The sequence below is a fragment of the Salvelinus fontinalis genome, chromosome 40 (assembly GCF_029448725.1).
Source record: "Salvelinus fontinalis isolate EN_2023a chromosome 40, ASM2944872v1, whole genome shotgun sequence".
NCBI classification, from domain to species: Eukaryota; Metazoa; Chordata; class Actinopteri; order Salmoniformes; family Salmonidae; genus Salvelinus; species Salvelinus fontinalis.
In genome coordinates this window covers 18825521-18843338 of record NC_074704.1, presented here as the reverse complement: position 1 = coordinate 18843338, position 17818 = coordinate 18825521, and the positions used below count along the sequence as shown (strand labels likewise).

At 39.4% G+C, this 17818-nt stretch overlaps 1 protein-coding gene across 1 annotated transcript in view; it reads left to right on the top strand.

The window, feature by feature from the left end:
* Nucleotides 1-930: 930 nt before the first annotated feature.
* Nucleotides 931-17818, top strand: part of LOC129839860 (potassium voltage-gated channel subfamily KQT member 5-like) — a 64079-nt gene continuing 47191 nt past the window's right edge. Inside the window, exon 1 of the mRNA XM_055907553.1 lies at nucleotides 931-1052. Within this exon, the coding sequence (XP_055763528.1) occupies nucleotides 935-1052 (118 nt within the window). The 5' untranslated portion in view covers nucleotides 931-934. The remainder of the gene's footprint in view (nucleotides 1053-17818) is intronic.

Here is a 17818-nt window from a genome sequence, read left to right as displayed (position 1 = left end):
GGGGCAAGTACAGATAAGGTTGGTAGTATAGTGTAAAAAAAGTTTTCAAAATGTACTCATATTGTTTCCTTTGAGACTCAACTCAATACGACTATGAATCCCTGAGGGAAATTAGGATTAGTGTCATTTTGTAGTCTGGGTGGGCCAGTGACAGTCAATGCGTCGGTCCATCCTTCTGTGCTTGGCAAGTATCTCCATGACAGATAGGAAGAGGGATATCCGCGGATTATCCGAGGAGAAGACGAATCCCTTTTTCAAAGCTGGATTCATACTGGATGTCTCCACTCAATAACATAGCCTCTCCAAATGAAATCAGTGTCAACACGATTAGGCCACCTATTGACGATATAGACACTGGCAGAAATGTATTTGCTCCCAGTCGCTACTCTGAAAACTAGAGATTTGAAACAGCATTCGTGCTCATTTAAAAATCTCATTGCATCCATATGCCTCTTTTAGACCAGACTTGCTAGGAACATTATCTTGGATTAGCATCAGCTGAATTTGAATCATGGTATACTGGGAGCAAATGCTAGCTGGCTAATGTTGTGCCAAGTGATCTAATTACCTATGTTGACTCAGTGTTGACATGTAGCATGCTAATGGTGCATGGCATATTTTAGGTTGACACTGAATTCAAAGGTATTTTACATTATATACATGCTACTCACAGGAAGTAGACCACTTTAAGTCATCGTTCAATCATTCAAATCATGAATCTGTTTCAATGTCAAGAAAAAGCATGCCACTTTAATATGTTGGAAATTGGATGATAAATAATTTCTCGTACTTTCAATACAATGATGAAACTGATATAAATAGTTAGACCTATCTACAAGTGTGACACCTATTTGTAGATTTGTAGCAATTGCTTAGTCATTGTGTATCACTTTCCCCTGACTTCCTGTTTTGTCACTTCCTGTAGGAGTTTGTGATGATCGTGGTGTTTGGGCTGGAGTACATCATCAGGATCTGGTCGGCCGGCTGCTGCTGTCGCTACAGAGGATGGCAGGGTCGCCTCCGTTTCGCCCGGAAGCCTTTCTGTGTCATAGGTAAGCTATAGACTAGATAACTAGAGTTATAAACACTTTTTAGGAATGTTTTTTCGAGGGATGAGAAAAGGTTTACAACCTTCAGTTGATGGTTCAGTAATGAGGAGTGTTTTAAAGTTAAAGAGTTTTACAGGTTTTACATTGACTTTTTCCTCTTTTATGACAATCGATGACTTCTCAGTTACTTTATTTCCTACTTAAAAGCGAGAAAATGCAAATCAATAGGGCTATTCACTAATGGTTTTACCATAGGAATGTGACATCCGAGTTCAAAGAGACCTACTGGGTAAAAGGATATGCAGTGTAATTGACCATAGGAACACACACACACAAACACAATAGACCATAGTCCTCTGGCGTGATGTTTTAGCTGGGGTGCTTGAGGCTCTTGTGATTCTTAACAGGAGACTTAGGGTCGACTGACTATGTAAATAGGCCTCTCCATTAGCCGTCTTCAAGCCTTTCCAGTGTTTAGACATATTCATCTGCCCTTCTCAGACGGCCGCAGTACTTCAGGGAGGGAGAGTAGAGGCTTACCAGTTACGCTAAGTCATCAGAGCTAGCATCATCATGCTCTCTGAGCTGGCTAATGTCATGTCGAGAGAGAGAGCGGGAGAGAGCGATAAAGAGAGTGAGAGAGAGGGAGAGGGAAACAGAGATAGAAAGCGAGAGAGATACAGAAATTAGACCAATACAGATATATACACTACCGGTCAAAAGTTTTAGAACACCTACTACTTCTTTATTTGTACTATTTTCTACATTGTAGAATAATAATGAAGACATAAAAACTATGAAATAACACATATGGAATCATTTAGCAACCAAAAAAGTGTGAAACAAAAAATATATATGTTTGAGATTTTGTCATAAGTTATATTTACATCCATAAACTATACTGGACATAGACATTAATACACTTAGTTTGAGGTGGCGATTGTATAGATTAGATTTCATAAACATTCATATGCAGACATGAAGGCATGTGACATCTTTACATAAGTACACATAGACATTCATAGAAGCTACAGTAGAAGTCGGAAGTTTGCATACACCTTAGCCAAATACATTTAATCTCAGTTTTTCACAATTCCTGACATTTAATCCTAGTAAAAATTCCTGTTTTAGGTCAGTTAGGATCACCACTTTATTTTAAGAATGTGAAATGTCAGAATAATTGTCACGCCCTGGCCATAGAGGCTTTTATTCTCTATTTGGTTAGGCCAAGGTGTGACTAGGGTGGGCATTCTAGTTTCTTTATTTCTATGTTTTCTGTTTCTGTTTTGGCCGGGTAGGGTTCTCAATCAGGGACAGCTGTCTATCGTTGTCTCTGATTGGGAATCATACTTAGGCAGCCTGTTTTGCCACCTTAGTTGTGGGTAGTTGTCTGTGTTAGTGGCCTGTATAGCCCTAGTCAGCTTCACGTTCGTTTTTGTTGTTTCTTGTTTTTGTCGGCGATATTTATAAAATAAAAAGAAACGTACTCTTACTACGCTGCACCTTGGTCCAGTCATTTCCCTGACGACGTTCGTGACAATAATAGTAGAGAGAATGATTTATTTATCACATTCCCAGTGGGTCAGAAGTTTACATACACTCAATTGGTATATGGTAGCATTGCCTTTAAGTTGTTTAACTTGGGTCAACGTTTCGGGTAGCCTTCCACAAGCTTCCCACAATAAATTGAGTGACTTTTGGCCCATTCCTCCTGACAGAGATGGTGTAACTGAGTCAGGTTTGTAGGCCTCCTTGCTCACACACACTTTTTCAGGTCTGCCCACAAATTTCTATAGGTTGAGGTCAGGGTTTTGCGATGGCCACTTCAATACCTTTGGAAGTATGCTTGGGGTCATTGTCTATTTGGATACCCATTTGCGATCAAGCTTTAACTACCTGAATGATGTCTTGAGATGTTGCTTCAATATATCCACGTCATTTTCCTTCCTCATGATGCCATTTATCTTGTGAAGTGCACCAGTCCCTCCTGCAGCAAAGCACCCCCACAACATGATGCTGCCACCCCCGTGCTTCACAGTTGGGATGATGTTCTTCGGCTTGCAAGCCTCCTCCTTTTCCCTCCAAACATAACGATGGTCATTATGGCCAAACAATTCTATTTTTCTTTTATCAGACCAAAGGACATTAATCCAAAAAGTATGATCTTTGTCCCTATGTGCAGTTGCAAACCGTAGTCAGTTTTTTTTATGGCGGTTTTGGAGCAGTGGCTTCTTCCTTGCTGAGCAGCCTTTCAGGTTATGCCGATATAGGTCTCGTTATACTGTGGATATAGATACTTTTCTACCTGTTTCCTCCAGCATCTTCACGAGGTCCTTTGCTGTTGTTCTGGGATTGATTTGCATTTTTTGCACCAAAGTACGTTCATCTCTAGGAGACAAAACGCGTCTCCTTCCTGAGCGGTTATGGCGGCTGCGTGGTCCCATGGTGTTTGTTTGGTCCCATGGTGTCCCATGGAAATTGCTCCCATCCTTAACCGTCTCTATTCAGAGTATCTAGTTCAGCCTTAACCATCTCTATTCAGAGTATCTAGTTCAGTTTCTGGCCTGTGTATGGTTGTTTGTTGTCAGTCTGTCTGAATCTCTCTCTCTCTCTCTATATATATATATAGATACTCTGAATAGAGACGGTTAAGGCTGAACTTGATACTCTGAATAGAGATGGTTAAGGCTGAACTAGATACTCCGAATAGAGACTGTTAAGGCTGAACTAGATATCCGGAATAGAGACTGTTGAAGCTGAACTAGATACTCTGAATAAAGACGGTTAAGGCTGAACTAGATACTCAGAATAGAGGCGGTTAAGGCTGAACTAGATACTCTGAATCGAGACGGTTAAGGCTGAACTAGAAACTCTGAATCGAGATGGTTACGGCTGACTAGGAATTCTGAATAGCGACGGTTAAAGCTGACTAGATATTCTGAATAGAGACGGTTAAGGCTGAACTAGATACTCAGAATAGAGGCGGTTAAGGCTGAACTAGATACTCTGAATTGAGACGGTTAAGGCTGAACTAGATACTCTGAATTGAGACGGTTAAGGCTCAACTAGATAATCTGAATAGAGATCGTTAAGGCTGAACTAGATACTCTGAATTGAGACGGTTAAGGCTCAACTAGATAATCTGAATAGAGATGGTTAAGGCTGAACTAGATATTCTGAATAGAGACGGTTAAGGCTGAACTAGATACTCTGAATAGAGACGGTTAAGGCTGAACTAGATACTCTGAATAGAGACGGTTAAGGCTGAACTAGATACTCTGAATAGAGACTGTTAAGGCTGAACTAGATACTCTGAATAGAGACGGTTAAGGCTGAACTAGATACTCTGAATAGAGACTGTTAAGGCTGAACTAGATACTCTGAATTGAGACGGTTAAGGCTGAACTAGATACTCTGAATTGAGACGGTTAAGGCTGAACTAGATACTCTGAATAGAGACTGTTAAGGCTGAACTAGATACTCTGAATTGAGACGGTTAAGGCTGAACTAGATACTCTGAATTGAGACGGTTAAGGCTGAACTAGATACTCTAGAAACTAGATTAAAAAAAAATGTAAATGTAAAGACTCTGAATATAGACCGTTAAGGCTGGCTGTAATATGCTGTTGGGTGTGTCCTCCTCTGGCCTCTCCCCTTCTTAAGTATTTGTCCGTCTTAATCCTGCCTCCTAAGCTGCTTACCCCTTTCCCCTCCAAGCCAAAACACACACCCTAGGATACCTCACCAATCATCTCTTTATCAAAACACGTAGGGTCACTGACTGGACACAATCCCCCTCCAGCTTCCACTACAAGTAGCCACTACTAATAAACCTATTTTGACTGGTTAGACACTAGGAAGTATGGCCATCGTGAATATCTTAAGCATTGCTGTTACTTTATCATCATTTATTGTCTGTTTCTCTCTGTAAAATTCCTCCCTTGACCTGCTTATGTCAGCCCTATTGTGTTGAATGACTGATCAGCTGGCCTATTACAATCATGGAGTACTGTCTGTATGAGGGCATGTGACATTGCCAATAACTCAATCTATTACGCATCAACTAATGGCACAAGGCAAGGCTGGAGACAGATTATAATGTCAATCACCATGATAATCACCATGACAATCACCATGATAATCACACTGAGCTGCTTGAGGGAGGTTTATCATCCTATATTCCTCTCTCTCTTTCCTTCTGTCTTTCACTCTCTCTCCCTCTCTTTTTGTATTTTTTTCCTGTCCCTCCTTTTGTCCCTCCCTTCCTTCCCTCCCCCCCCTCTCTCTCTCGTCTCCCTCCCCCACCTCTCCACCCTGATGTATGTATCAACATTGTGTGTCTGAGTGTGTTGTAGTGTGCTTTGACAACTCTAGATGGGTCTATAAATTCTCTCCCCTATACAGTCAGTGGTAAGAGTATCCATAACTGTCAGCCCGATACACCCCAGTCATTACTGTCTGGGCCGATCCATTAGTCTCTGGAGAGCGGGGGTGACGCTCAACATCCATAAATTAAACGCAATGAGCCAATTCCATCTTTAAGTGTTCCGAGCAGGTGATTTGTCCTGTGAAGTCATTGAAAGATCGTTAGGAGATATTTCAATGTAGACGTGGTCCCCAGAGCCCAGATGAATTGAAACAAACAGAACAGCTCATAAACTGGATGAATAGCTCTCATTGGTAGGTTCAGTCAGTGGTGGGTTCCCATCAGCCAATGGGGTTGGCATACAGGAAAAATGTTTATTGACATAGGTTGACTGAGAACATGTTTGTCTGAAAACCAGCTTATGGATCTTACATTGTGGTTTAGGTAGAGGATGCTGATTGAATGTGTTGGTTTAGGTAGAGGATGCTGATTGAATGTATTGGTTTATGTAGAGGATGCTGATTGAATGTGTTGGTTTAGGTAGAGGATGCTGATTGAATATGTTGGTTTAGGTAGAGGATGCTGATTGAATGTATTGGTTTAGGTAGAGGATGCTGATTGAATGTGTTGGTTTAGGTAGAGGATGCTGATTGAATGTGTTGGTTTAGGTAGAGGATGCTGATTGAATGTATTGGTTTATGTAGAGGATGCTGATTGAATGTATTGGTTTATGTAGAGGATGCTGATTGAATGTATTGGTTTAGGTAGAAGATGCTGATTGAATATGTTGGTTTAGGTAGAGGATGCTGATTGAATGTGTTGGTTTCGGTAGAGGATGCTGATTGAATGTGTTGGTTTAGTTAGAGGATGCTGATTGAATGTGTTGGTTTAGGTAGAGGATGCTGATTGAATGTATTGGTTTATGTAGAGGATGCTGATTGAATGTGTTGGTTTAGGTAGAGGATGCTGATTGAATGTGTTGATTTCGGTAGAGGATGCTGATTGAATGTGTTGGTTTGGGTAGAGGATGCTGATTGAATGTGTTGGTTTAGGTAGAGGATGCTGATTGAATGTATTGGTTTATGTAGAGGATGCTGATTGAATGTGTTGGTTTAGGTAGAGGATGCTGATTGAATGTGTTGGTTTAGGTAGAGGATGCTGATTGAATATGTTGGTTTAGGTAGAGGATGCTGATTGAATGTGTTGGTTTATGTAGAGGATGCTGATTGAATGTATTGGTTTAGGTAGAGGATGCTGATTGAATGTGTTGGTTTAGGTAGAGGATGCTGATTGAATGTATCGGTTTAGGTAGAGGATGCTGATTGAATGTGTCGGTTTATGTAGAGGATGCTGATTGAATGTGTTGGTTTAGGTAGAGGATACTGATTGAATGTGTTGGTTTAGGTAGAGGATGCTGATTGAATGTGTTGGTTTAGGTAGAGGATGCTGATTGAATGTGTCGGTTTATGTAGAGGATGCTGATTGAATGTGTCGGTTTAGGTAGAGGATGCTGATTGAATGTGTCGGTTTATGTAGAGGATGCTGATTGAATGTATTGGTTTAGATAGAGGATATTGATTGAATGTGTTGGTTTAGGTAGAGGATGCTGATTGAATGTGTCGGTTTATGTAGAGGATGCTGATTGAATGTATTGGTTTAGGTAGAGGATGCTGATTGAATGTGTCGGCTTAGGTAGAGGATGCTGATTGAATGTTTAGGTAGAGGATGCTGATTGAATGTGTTGGTTTAGGTAGAGGATGCTGATTGAATGTGTTGGTTTATGTAGAGGATGCTGATTGAATGTGTTGGTTTAGGTAGAGGATGCTGATTGAATGTGTTGGTTTAGGTAGAGGATGCTGATTGAATGTATTGGTTTAGGTAGAGGATGCTGATTGAATGTGTTGGTTTAGATAGAGGATATTGATTGAATGTGTTGGTTTAGGTAGAGGATGCTGATTGAATGTGTCGGTTTATGTAGAGGATGCTGATTGAATGTATTGGTTTAGGTAGAGGATGCTGATTGAATGTGTCGGCTTAGGTAGAGGATGCTGATTGAATGTTTAGGTAGAGGATGCTGATTGAATGTGTTGGTTTAGGTAGAGGATGCTGATTGAATGTGTTGGTTTATGTAGAGGATGCTGATTGAATGTGTTGGTTTAGGTAGAGGATGCTGATTGAATGTGTTGGTTTAGGTAGAGGATGCTGATTGAATGTATTGGTTTAGGTAGAGGATGCTGATTGAATGTGTTGGTTTAGGTAGAGGATGCTGATTGAATGTGTTGGTTTAGGTAGAGGATGCTGGTTGAATGTGTCGGTTTAGGTAGAGGATGCTGATTGAATGTATTGGTTTAGGTAGAGGATGCTGATTGAATGGGTTGGTTTAGGTAGAGGATGCTGATTGAATGTGTTGGTTTAGGTAGAGGATGCTGATTGAATGTGTTGGTTTATGTAGAGGATGCTGATTGAATGTGTTGGTTTAGGTAGAGGATGCTGATTGAATGTATAGGTTTAGGTAGATGATGCTGATTGAATGTGTTGGTTTAGCTAGAGGATTCTGATTGAATGTGTTTGTTGAGGTAGAGGATGCTGATTGAATGTGTTGGTTTAGGTAGAGGATGCTGATTGAATGTGTTGGTTTAGGTAGAGGATGCTGATTGAATGTGTTGGTTTAGGTAGAGGATGCTGATTGAATGTATTGGTTTAGGTAGAGGATGCTGATTGAATGTGTTGGTTTAGGTAGAGGATGCTGATTGAATGTATTGGTTTAGGTAGAGGATGCTGATTGAATGTATTGGTTTAGGTAGAAGATGCTGATTGAATATGTTGGTTTAGGTAGAGGATGCTGATTGAATGTGTTGGTTTAGGTAGAGGATGCTGATTGAATTTGTTGGTTTAGGTAGAGGATGCTGATATAATGTGTTGGTTTAGGTAGAGGATGCTGATTGAATGTATTGGTTTAGGTAGAGGTTGCTGATTGAATGTGTTGGTTTAGGTAGAGGATGCTGATTGAATGTGTTGGTTCATGTAGAGGATGCTGATTGAATGTGTTGGTTTATGTAGAGGATGCTGATTGAATGTGTTGGTTTATGTAGAGAATGCTGATTGAATGTGTTGGTTTAGGTAGAGGATGCTGGTTGAATGTGTTGGTTTATGTAGAGGATGCTGATTGAATGTATTGGTTTATGTAGAGGATGCTGATTGGATGTGTTGGTTTATGTAGAGGATGCTGATTTAATGTGTTGGTTTAGGTAGAGGATGCTGATTGAATGTATTGGTTTAGGTAGAGGATGCTGATTGAATGTGTTGGTTTCGGTAGAGGATGCTGATTGAATGTGTTGGTTTAGTTAGAGTATGCTGATTGAATGTATTGGTTTAGGTAGAGTATGCTGATTGAATGTGTTGGTTTAGGTAGTGGATGCTGATTGAATGTGTTGGTTTAGGTAGAGGATGCTGATTGAATGTATTGGTTTATGTAAAGGATGCTGATTGAATGTGTTGGTTTAGGTAGAGGATGCTGATTGAATGTGTTGGTTTAGGTAGAGGATGCTGATTGAATGTGTTGGTTTAGGTAGAGGATGCTGATTGAATGTATTGGTTTATGTAGAGTATGCTGATTGGATGTGTTGGTTTAGGTAGAGGATGCTGATTGGATGTGTTGGTTTAGGTAGAGGATGCTGATTGAATGTGTTGGTTTAGGTAGCGGATGCTGATTGAATGTGTTGGTTTAGGTAGAGGATGCTGATTGAATGTGTTGGTTTATGTAGAGGATGCTGATTGAATGTGTTGGTTTAGGTAGAGGATGCTGATTGAATTTGTTGGTTTAGGTAGAGGATGCTGATTGAATGTATTGGTTTATGTAGAGGATGCTGATTGAATGTATTGGTTTAGGTAGAGGATGCTGATTGAATGTGTTGGTTTAGGTAGAGGATGCTGATTGAATGTGTTGGTTTAGGTAGAGGATGCTGATTGAATGTGTTGGTTTAGGTAGAGTATGCTGATTGAATGTGTTGGTTTAGGTAGAGGCTGCTGATTGAATGTATTGGTTTTTGTAGAGGATGCTGATTGAATGTATTGGTTTAGGTAGAGGATGCTGATTGAATGTGTTGGTTTATGTAGAGGATGCTGATTGCATGTGTTGGTTTAGGTAGAGGATGCTGATTGAATGTATTGGTTTATGTAGATAATGCTGATTGAATGTGTTGGTTTATGTAGAGGATGCTGATTGAATGTGTTGGTTTAGGTAGAGGATGCTGATTGAATGTGTTGATTTAGGTAGAGGATGCTGATTGAATGTGTTGGTTTAGGTAGAGGATGCTGATTGAATGTGTTGGTTTAGGTAGAGGATGCTGATTGAATGTATTGGTTTATGTTGAGGATGCTGATTGAATGTATTGGTTTATGTAGAGGATGCTGATTGAATGTGTTGGTTTAGGTAGAGTATGCTAATTGAATGTGTTGGTTTAGGTAGAGTATGCTGATTGAATGTGTTGGTTTAGGTAGAGGATGCTGATTGAATGTGTTGGTTTAGGTAGAGGATGCTGATTGAATGTGTTGGTTTAGGTAGAGGATGCTGATTGAATGTATTGGTTTATGTTGAGGATGCTGATTGAATGTGTTGGTTTAGGTAGAGGATGCTGATTGAATGTATTGGTTTATGTAGAGGATGTTGATTGAATGTATTGGTTTAGGTAGAGGATGCTGATTGAATATGTTGGTTTAGGTAGAGGATGCTGATTGAATGTGTTGATTTAGGTAGAGGATGCTGATTGAATGTATTGGTTTATGTAGAGGATGCTGATTGAATGTGTTGGTTTAGGTAGAGGATGCTGATTGAATGTGTTGGTTTAGGTAGAGGATGCTGATTGAATGGGTTGGTTTAGGTAGAGGATGCTGATTGAATGTGTTGGTTTAGGTAGAGGATGCTGATTGAATTTGTTGGTTTATGTAGAGGATGCTGATTGAATGTGTTGGTTTAGGTAGAGGATGCTGATTGAATGTATAGGTTTAGGTAGAGGATGCTGATTGAATGTGTTTTTTTAGCTAGAGGATTCTGATTGAATGTGTTTGTTGAGGTAGAGGATGCTGATTGAATGTGTTGGTTTAGGTAGAGGATGCTGATTGAATGTGTTGGTTTAGGTAGAGGATGCTGATTGAATGTGTTGGTTTAGGTAGAGGATGCTGATTGAATGTATTGGTTTAGGTAGAGGATGCTGATTGAATGTGTTGGTTTAGGTAGAGGATGCTGATTGAATGTATTGGTTTAGGTAGAGGTTGCTGATTGAATGTGTTGGTTTAGGTAGAGGATGCTGATTGAATGTGTTGGTTCATGTATAGGATGCTGATTGAATGTGTTGGTTTATGTAGAGGATGCTGATTGAATGTGTTGGTTTATGTAGAGAATGCTGATTGAATGTGTTGGTTTAGGTAGAGGATGCTGATTGAATGTGTTGGTTTATGTAGAGGATGCTGATTGAATGTATTGGTTTATGCAGAGGATGCTGATTGAATGTGTTGGTTCATGTAGAGGATGCTGATTGAATGTGTTGGTTTATGTAGAGGATGCTGATTTAATGTGTTGGTTTAGGTAGAGGATGCTGATTGAATGTATTTGTTTAGATAGAGGATGCTGATTGAATGTGTTGGTTTCGGTAGAGGATGCTGATTGAATGTGTTGGTTTAGTTAGAGTATGCTGATTGAATGTATTGGTTTAGGTAGAGGATGCTGATTGAATGTGTTGGTTTAGGTAGTGGATGCTGATTGAATGTGTTGGTTTAGGTAGAGGATGCTGATTGAATGTATTGGTTTATGTAAAGGATGCTGATTGAATGTGTTGGTTTAGGTAGAGGATGCTGATTGAATGTGTTGGTTTAGGTAGAGGATGCTGATTGAATGTGTTGGTTTAGGTAGAGGATGCTGATTGAATGTGTTGGTTTAGGTAGAGGATGCTGATTGAATGTATTGGTTTATGTAGAGTATGCTGATTGGATGTGTTGGTTTAGGTAGAGGATGCTGATTGGATGTGTTGGTTTAGGTAGAGGATGCTGATTGAATGTGTTGGTTTAGGTAGAGGATGCTGATTGAATGTATAGGTTTAGGTAGAGGATGCTGATTGAATGTGTTGGTTTAGCTAGAGGATTCTGATTGAATGTGTTTGTTGAGGTAGAGGATGCTAATTGAATGTATTGGTTTAGGTAGAGGATGCTGATTGAATGTGTTGGTTTAGGTAGAGGATGCTGATTGAATGTGTTGGTTTAGGTAGAGGATGCTGATTGAATGTATTGGTTTAGGTAGAGGATGCTGATTGAATGTGTTGGTTTAGGTAGAGGATGCTGATTGAATGTATTGGTTTAGGTAGAGGATGCTGATTGAATGTGTTGGTTTATGTAGAGGATGCTGATTGAATGTGTTGGTTTAGGTAGAGTATGCTAATTGAATGTGTTGGTTTAGGTAGAGGATGCTGATTGAATGTGTTGGTTTAGGTAGAGGATGCTGATTGAATGTATTGGTTTAGGTAGAGGATGCTGATTGAATATGTTCGTTTAGGTAGAGGATGCTGATTGAATGTGTTGGTTTAGGTAGAGGATGCTGATTGAATGTGTTGGTTTATGTAGAGGATGCTGATTTAATGTATTGGTTTATTTAAGAGGATGCTGATTGAATGTGTTGGTTCATGTAGAGGATGCTGATTGAATGTGTTGGTTTATGTAGAGGATGCTGATTGAATGTGTTGGTTTAGGTAGAGGATGCTGATTTAATGTATTGGTTTAGGTAGAGGATGCTGATTGAATGTATTGGTTTAGGTAGAGGTTGCTGATTGAATGTATTGGTTTATGTAGAGGATGCTGATTGAATGTGTTGGTTTATGTAGAGGATGCTGATTTAATGTGTTGGTTTAGGTAGAGGATGCTGATTGAATGTATTGGTTTAGGTAGAGGATGCTGATTGAATGTGTTGGTTTCGGTAGAGGATGCTGATTGAATGTGTTGGTTTAGTTAGAGTATGCTGATTGAATGTATTGGTTTAGGTAGAGGATGCTGATTGAATGTGTTGGTTTAGGTAGTGGATGCTGATTGAATGTGCTGGTTTAGTTAGAGGATGCTGATTGAATGTATTGGTTTATGTAAAGGATGCTGATTGAATGTGTTGGTTTAGGTAGAGGATGCTGATTGAATGTGTTGGTTTGGGTAGAGGATGCTGATTGAATAAGTTGGTTTAGGTAGAGGATGCTGATTGAATGTATTGGTTTATGTAGAGGATGCTGATTGAATGTGTTGGTTTAGGTAGAGGATGCTGATTGAATGTGTTGGTTTAGGTAGAGGATGCTGATTGAATATGTTGGTTTAGGTAGAGGATGCTGATTGAATGTGTTGGTTTCTGTAGAGGATGCTGATTGAATGTGTTGGTTTAGGTAGAGGATGCTGATTGAATGTATTGGTTTATGTAGAGGATGCTGATTGAATGTGTTGGTTTAGGTAGAGGATGCTGATTGAATGTATTGGTTTATGTAGAGGATGCTGATTGAATATGTTGGTTTAGGTAGAGGATGCTGATTGAATGTATTGGTTTATGTAGAGGATGCTGATTGAATGTGTTGGTTTAGGTAGAGGATGCTGATTGAATGTGTTGGTTTATGTAGAGGATGCTGATTGAATGTGTTGGTTTAGGTAGAGGATGCTGATTGAATATGTTGGTTTAGGTAGAGGATGCTGATTGAATGTGTTGGTTTAGGTAGAGGATGCTGATTGAATGTATTGGTTTATGTAGAGGATGCTGATTGAATGTGTTGGTTTAGGTAGAGGATGCTGATTGAATGTATTGGTTTATGTAGAGGATGCTGATTGAATGTGTTGGTTTAGGTAGAGGATGCTGATTGAATGTATTGGTTTATGTAGATGAGGCTGATTGAATGTATTGGTTTAGGTAGAGGATGCTGATTGAATGTGTTGGTTTAGGTAGAGGATGCTGATTGAATGTGTTGGTTTAGGTAGAGGATGCTGATTGAATGTGTTGGTTTAGGTAGAGTATGCTGATTGAATGTGTTGGTTTAGGTAGAGGATGCTGATTGAATGTATTGGTTTTTGTAGAGGATGCCGATTGAATGTATTGGTTTAGGTAGAGGATGCTGATTGAATGTGTTGGTTTATGTAGAGGATGCTGATTGCATGTGTTGGTTTAGGTAGAGGATGCTGATTGAATGTATTGGTTTATGTAGAGGATGCTGATCGAATGTGTTGGTTTATGTAGAGGATGCTGATTGAATGTGTTGGTTTAGGTAGAGGATGCTGATTGAATGTGTTGGTTTAGATAGAGGATATTGATTGAATGTGTTGGTTTAGGTAGAGGATGCTGATTGAATGTATTGGTTTATGTAGAGGATGCTGATTGAATGTGTTGGTTTAGGTAGAGTATGCTGATTGGATGTGTTGGTTTAGGTAGAGGATGCTGATTGGATGTGTTGGTTTAGGTAGAGGATGCTGATTGAATGTGTTGGTTTAGGTAGAGGATGCTGATTGAATGTGTTGGTTTAGGTAGAGGATGCTGATTGAATGTGTTGGTTTAGGTAGAGGATGCTGATTGAATGTGTTGGTTTAGGTAGAGGATGCTGATTGAATCTGTTGGTTTAGGTAGAGGATGCTGATTGAATGTGTTGGTTTATGTAGAGGATGCTGATTGAATGTGTTCGTTTATGTAGAGGATGCTGATTGAATGTGTTGGTTTATGTAGAGAATGCTGATTGAATGTGTTGGTTTATGTAGAGGATGCTGATTGAATGTATTGGTTTATGTAGAGGATGCTGATTGAATGTGTTGGTTTAGGTAGAGGATGCTGATATAATGTGTTGGTTTAGGTAGAGGATGCTGATTGAATGTATTGGTTTATGTAGATGATGCTGATTGAATGTATTGGTTTAGGTAGAGGATGCTGATTGAATGTGTTGGTTTAGGTAGAGGATGCTGATTGAATGTGTTGGTTTAGGTAGAGGATGCTGATTGAATGTGTTGGTTTAGGTAGAGGATGCTGATTGAATGTGTTGGTTTAGGTAGAGGATGCTGATTGAATGTATTGGTTTTTGTAGAGGATGCTGATTTAATGTATTGGTTTAGGTAGAGGATGCTGATTGAATGTGTTGGTTTATGTAGAGGATGCTGATTGCATGTGTTGCTTTAGGTAGAGGATGCTGATTGAATGTGTTGGTTTAGATAGAGGATGCTGATTGAATGTGTTGGTTTAGGTAGAGGATGCTGATTGAATGTGTTTGTTGAGGTAGAGGATGCTGATTGAATGTGTTGGTTTATGTAGAGGATGCTGATTGAATGTGTAGGTTTAGGTAGAGGATGCTGATTGAATGTGTTGGTTTAGATAGAGGATGCTGATTGAATGTGTTGGTTGAGGTAGAGTATGCTGATTGAATGTGTTGGTTTAGGTAGAGTATGCTGATTGAATGTGTTGGTTTAGGTAGAGGATGCTGATTGAATGTATTTGTTTTTGTAGAGGATGCTGATTGAATGTATTGGTTTCGGTAGAGGATGCTGATTGAATGTGTTGGTTTATGTAGAGGATGCTGATTGAATGTGTTGGTTTAGGTAGAGGATGCTGATTGAATGTATTGGTTTATGTAGAGGATGCTGATTGAATGTGTTGGTTTATGTAGAGGATGCTGATTGAATGTGTTGGTTTAGGTAGAGGATGCTGATTGAATGTGTTGGTTTAGATAGAGGATGCTGATTGAATGTGTTGGTTTAGGTAGAGGATGCTGATTGAATGTGTTGATTTAGGTAGAGGATGCTGATTGAATGTGTTGGTTTAGGTAGAGGATGCTGATTGAATGTGTTGGTTTAGGTAGAGGATGTTGATTGAATGTGTTGGTTTAGGTAGAGGATGCTGATTGAATGTGTTGGTTTCGGTAGAGGATGCTGATTGAATGTGTTGGTTTAGGTAGAGGATGCTGATTGAATATGTTGGTTTAGGTAGAGGATGCTGATTGAATGTGTTGGTTTAGGTAGAGGATGCTGATTGAATGTATTGGTTTATGTAGAGGATGCTGATTGAATATGTTGGTTTAGGTAGAGGATGCTGATTGAATGTATTGGTTTATGTAGATGATGCTGATTGAATGTATTGGTTTAGGTAGAGGATGCTGATTGAATGTGTTGGTTTAGGTAGAGGATGCTGATTGAATGTGTTGGTTTAGGTAGAGGATGCTGATTGAATGTGTTGGTTTAGGTAGAGGATGCTGATTGAATGTGTTGGTTTATGTAGAGGATGCTGATTGAATGTGTTGGTTTAGGTAGAGGATGCTGATTGAATGTATTGGTTTAGGTAGAGGATGCTGATTGAATGTGTTGGTTTAGGTAGAGGATGCTGATTGAATGTGTTGGTTTATGTAGAGGATGCTGATTGAATGTATTGGTTTATGTAGAGGATGCTGATTGAATGTGTTGGTGTAGGTAGAGGATGCTGATTGAATGTGTTTATTTCGGTAGAGGATGCTGATTGAATGTGTTGGTTTGGGTAGAGGATGCTGATTGAATGTGTTGGTTTAGGTAGAGGATGCTGATTGAATGTATTGGTTTATGTAGAGGATGCTGATTGAATGTGTTGGTTTAGGTAGAGGATGCTGATTGAATGTGTTGGTTTAGGTAGAGGATGCTGATTGAATATGTTGGTTTAGGTAGAGGATGCTGATTGAATGTGTTGGTTTCTGTAGAGGATGCTGATTGAATGTGTTGGTTTAGGTAGAGGATGCTGATTGAATGTATTGGTTTATGTAGAGGATGCTGATTGAATGTGTTGGTTTAGGTAGAGTATGCTGATTGAATGTGTTGGTTTAGGTAGAGTATGCTGATTGAATGTGTTGGTTTAGGTAGAGGATGCTGATTGAATGTATTTGTTTTTGTAGAGGATGCTGATTGAATGTATTGGTTTATGTAGAGGATGCTGATTGAATGTGTTGGTTTATGTAGAGGATGCTGATTGAATGTGTTGGTTTAGGTAGAGGATGCTGATTGAATGTGTTGGTTTAGATAGAGGATGCTGATTGAATGTGTTGGTTTAGGTAGAGGATGCTGATTGAATGTGTTGATTTAGGTAGAGGATGCTGATTGAATGTGTTGGTTTAGATAGAGGATGCTGATTGAATGTATTGGTTCATGTAGAGGATGCTGATTGAATGTGTTGGTTTAGGTAGAGGATGCTGATTGAATGTATTGGTTTATGTAGAGGATGCTGATTGAATATGTTGGTTTAGGTAGAGGATGCTGATTGAATGTATTGGTTTATGTAGAGGATGCTGATTGAATGTATTGGTTTAGGTAGAGGATGCTGATTGAATGTGTTGGTTTAGGTAGAGGATGCTGATTGAATGTGTTGGTTTAGGTAGAGGATGCTGATTGAATGTGTTGGTTTAGGTAGAGGATGCTGATTGAATGTGTTGGTTTATGTAGAGGATGCTGATTGAATGTGTTGGTTTAGGTAGAGGATGCTGATTGAATGTATTGGTTTAGGTAGAGGATGCTGATTGAATGTGTTGGTTTAGGTAGAGGATGCTGATTGAATGTGTTGGTTTATGTAGAGGATGCTGATTGAATGTATTGGTTTATGTAGAGGATGCTGATTGAATGTGTTGGTGTAGGTAGAGGATGCTGATTGAATGTGTTGGTGTAGGTAGAGGATGCTGATTGAATGTGTTGGTTTGGGTAGAGGATGCTGATTGAATGTGTTGGTTTGGGTAGAGGATGCTGATTGAATGTGTTGGTTTATGTAGAGGATGCTGATTGAATGTGTTGGTTTAGGTAGAGGATGCTGATTGAATGTGTTGGTTTAGGTAGAGGATGCTGATTGAATATGTTGGTTTAGGTAGAGGATGCTGATTGAATGTGTTGGTTTCTGTAGAGGATGCTGATTGAATGTGTTGGTTTAGGTAGAGGATGCTGATTGAATGTATTGGTTTATGTAGAGGATGCTGATTGAATGTGTTGGTTTAGGTAGAGGATGCTGATTGAATGTATTGGTTTATGTAGAGGATGCTGATTGAACATGTTGGTTTAGGTAGAGGATGCTGATTGAATATATTGGTTTATGTAGAGGATGCTGATTGAATGTGTTGGTTTAGGTAGAGGATGCTGATTGAATGTATTGGTTTATGTAGAGGATGCTGATTGAATGTGTTGGTTTAGGTAGAGGATGCTGATTGAATATGTTGGTTTAGGTAGAGGATGCTGATTGAATGTGTTGGTTTAGGTAGAGGATACTGATTGAATGTATTGGTTCATGTAGAGGATGCTGATTGAATGTGTTGGTTTAGGTAGAGGATGCTGATTGAATGTATTGGTTTATGTAGAGGATGCTGATTGAATATGTTGGTTTAGGTAGAGGATGCTGATTGAATGTATTGGTTTATGT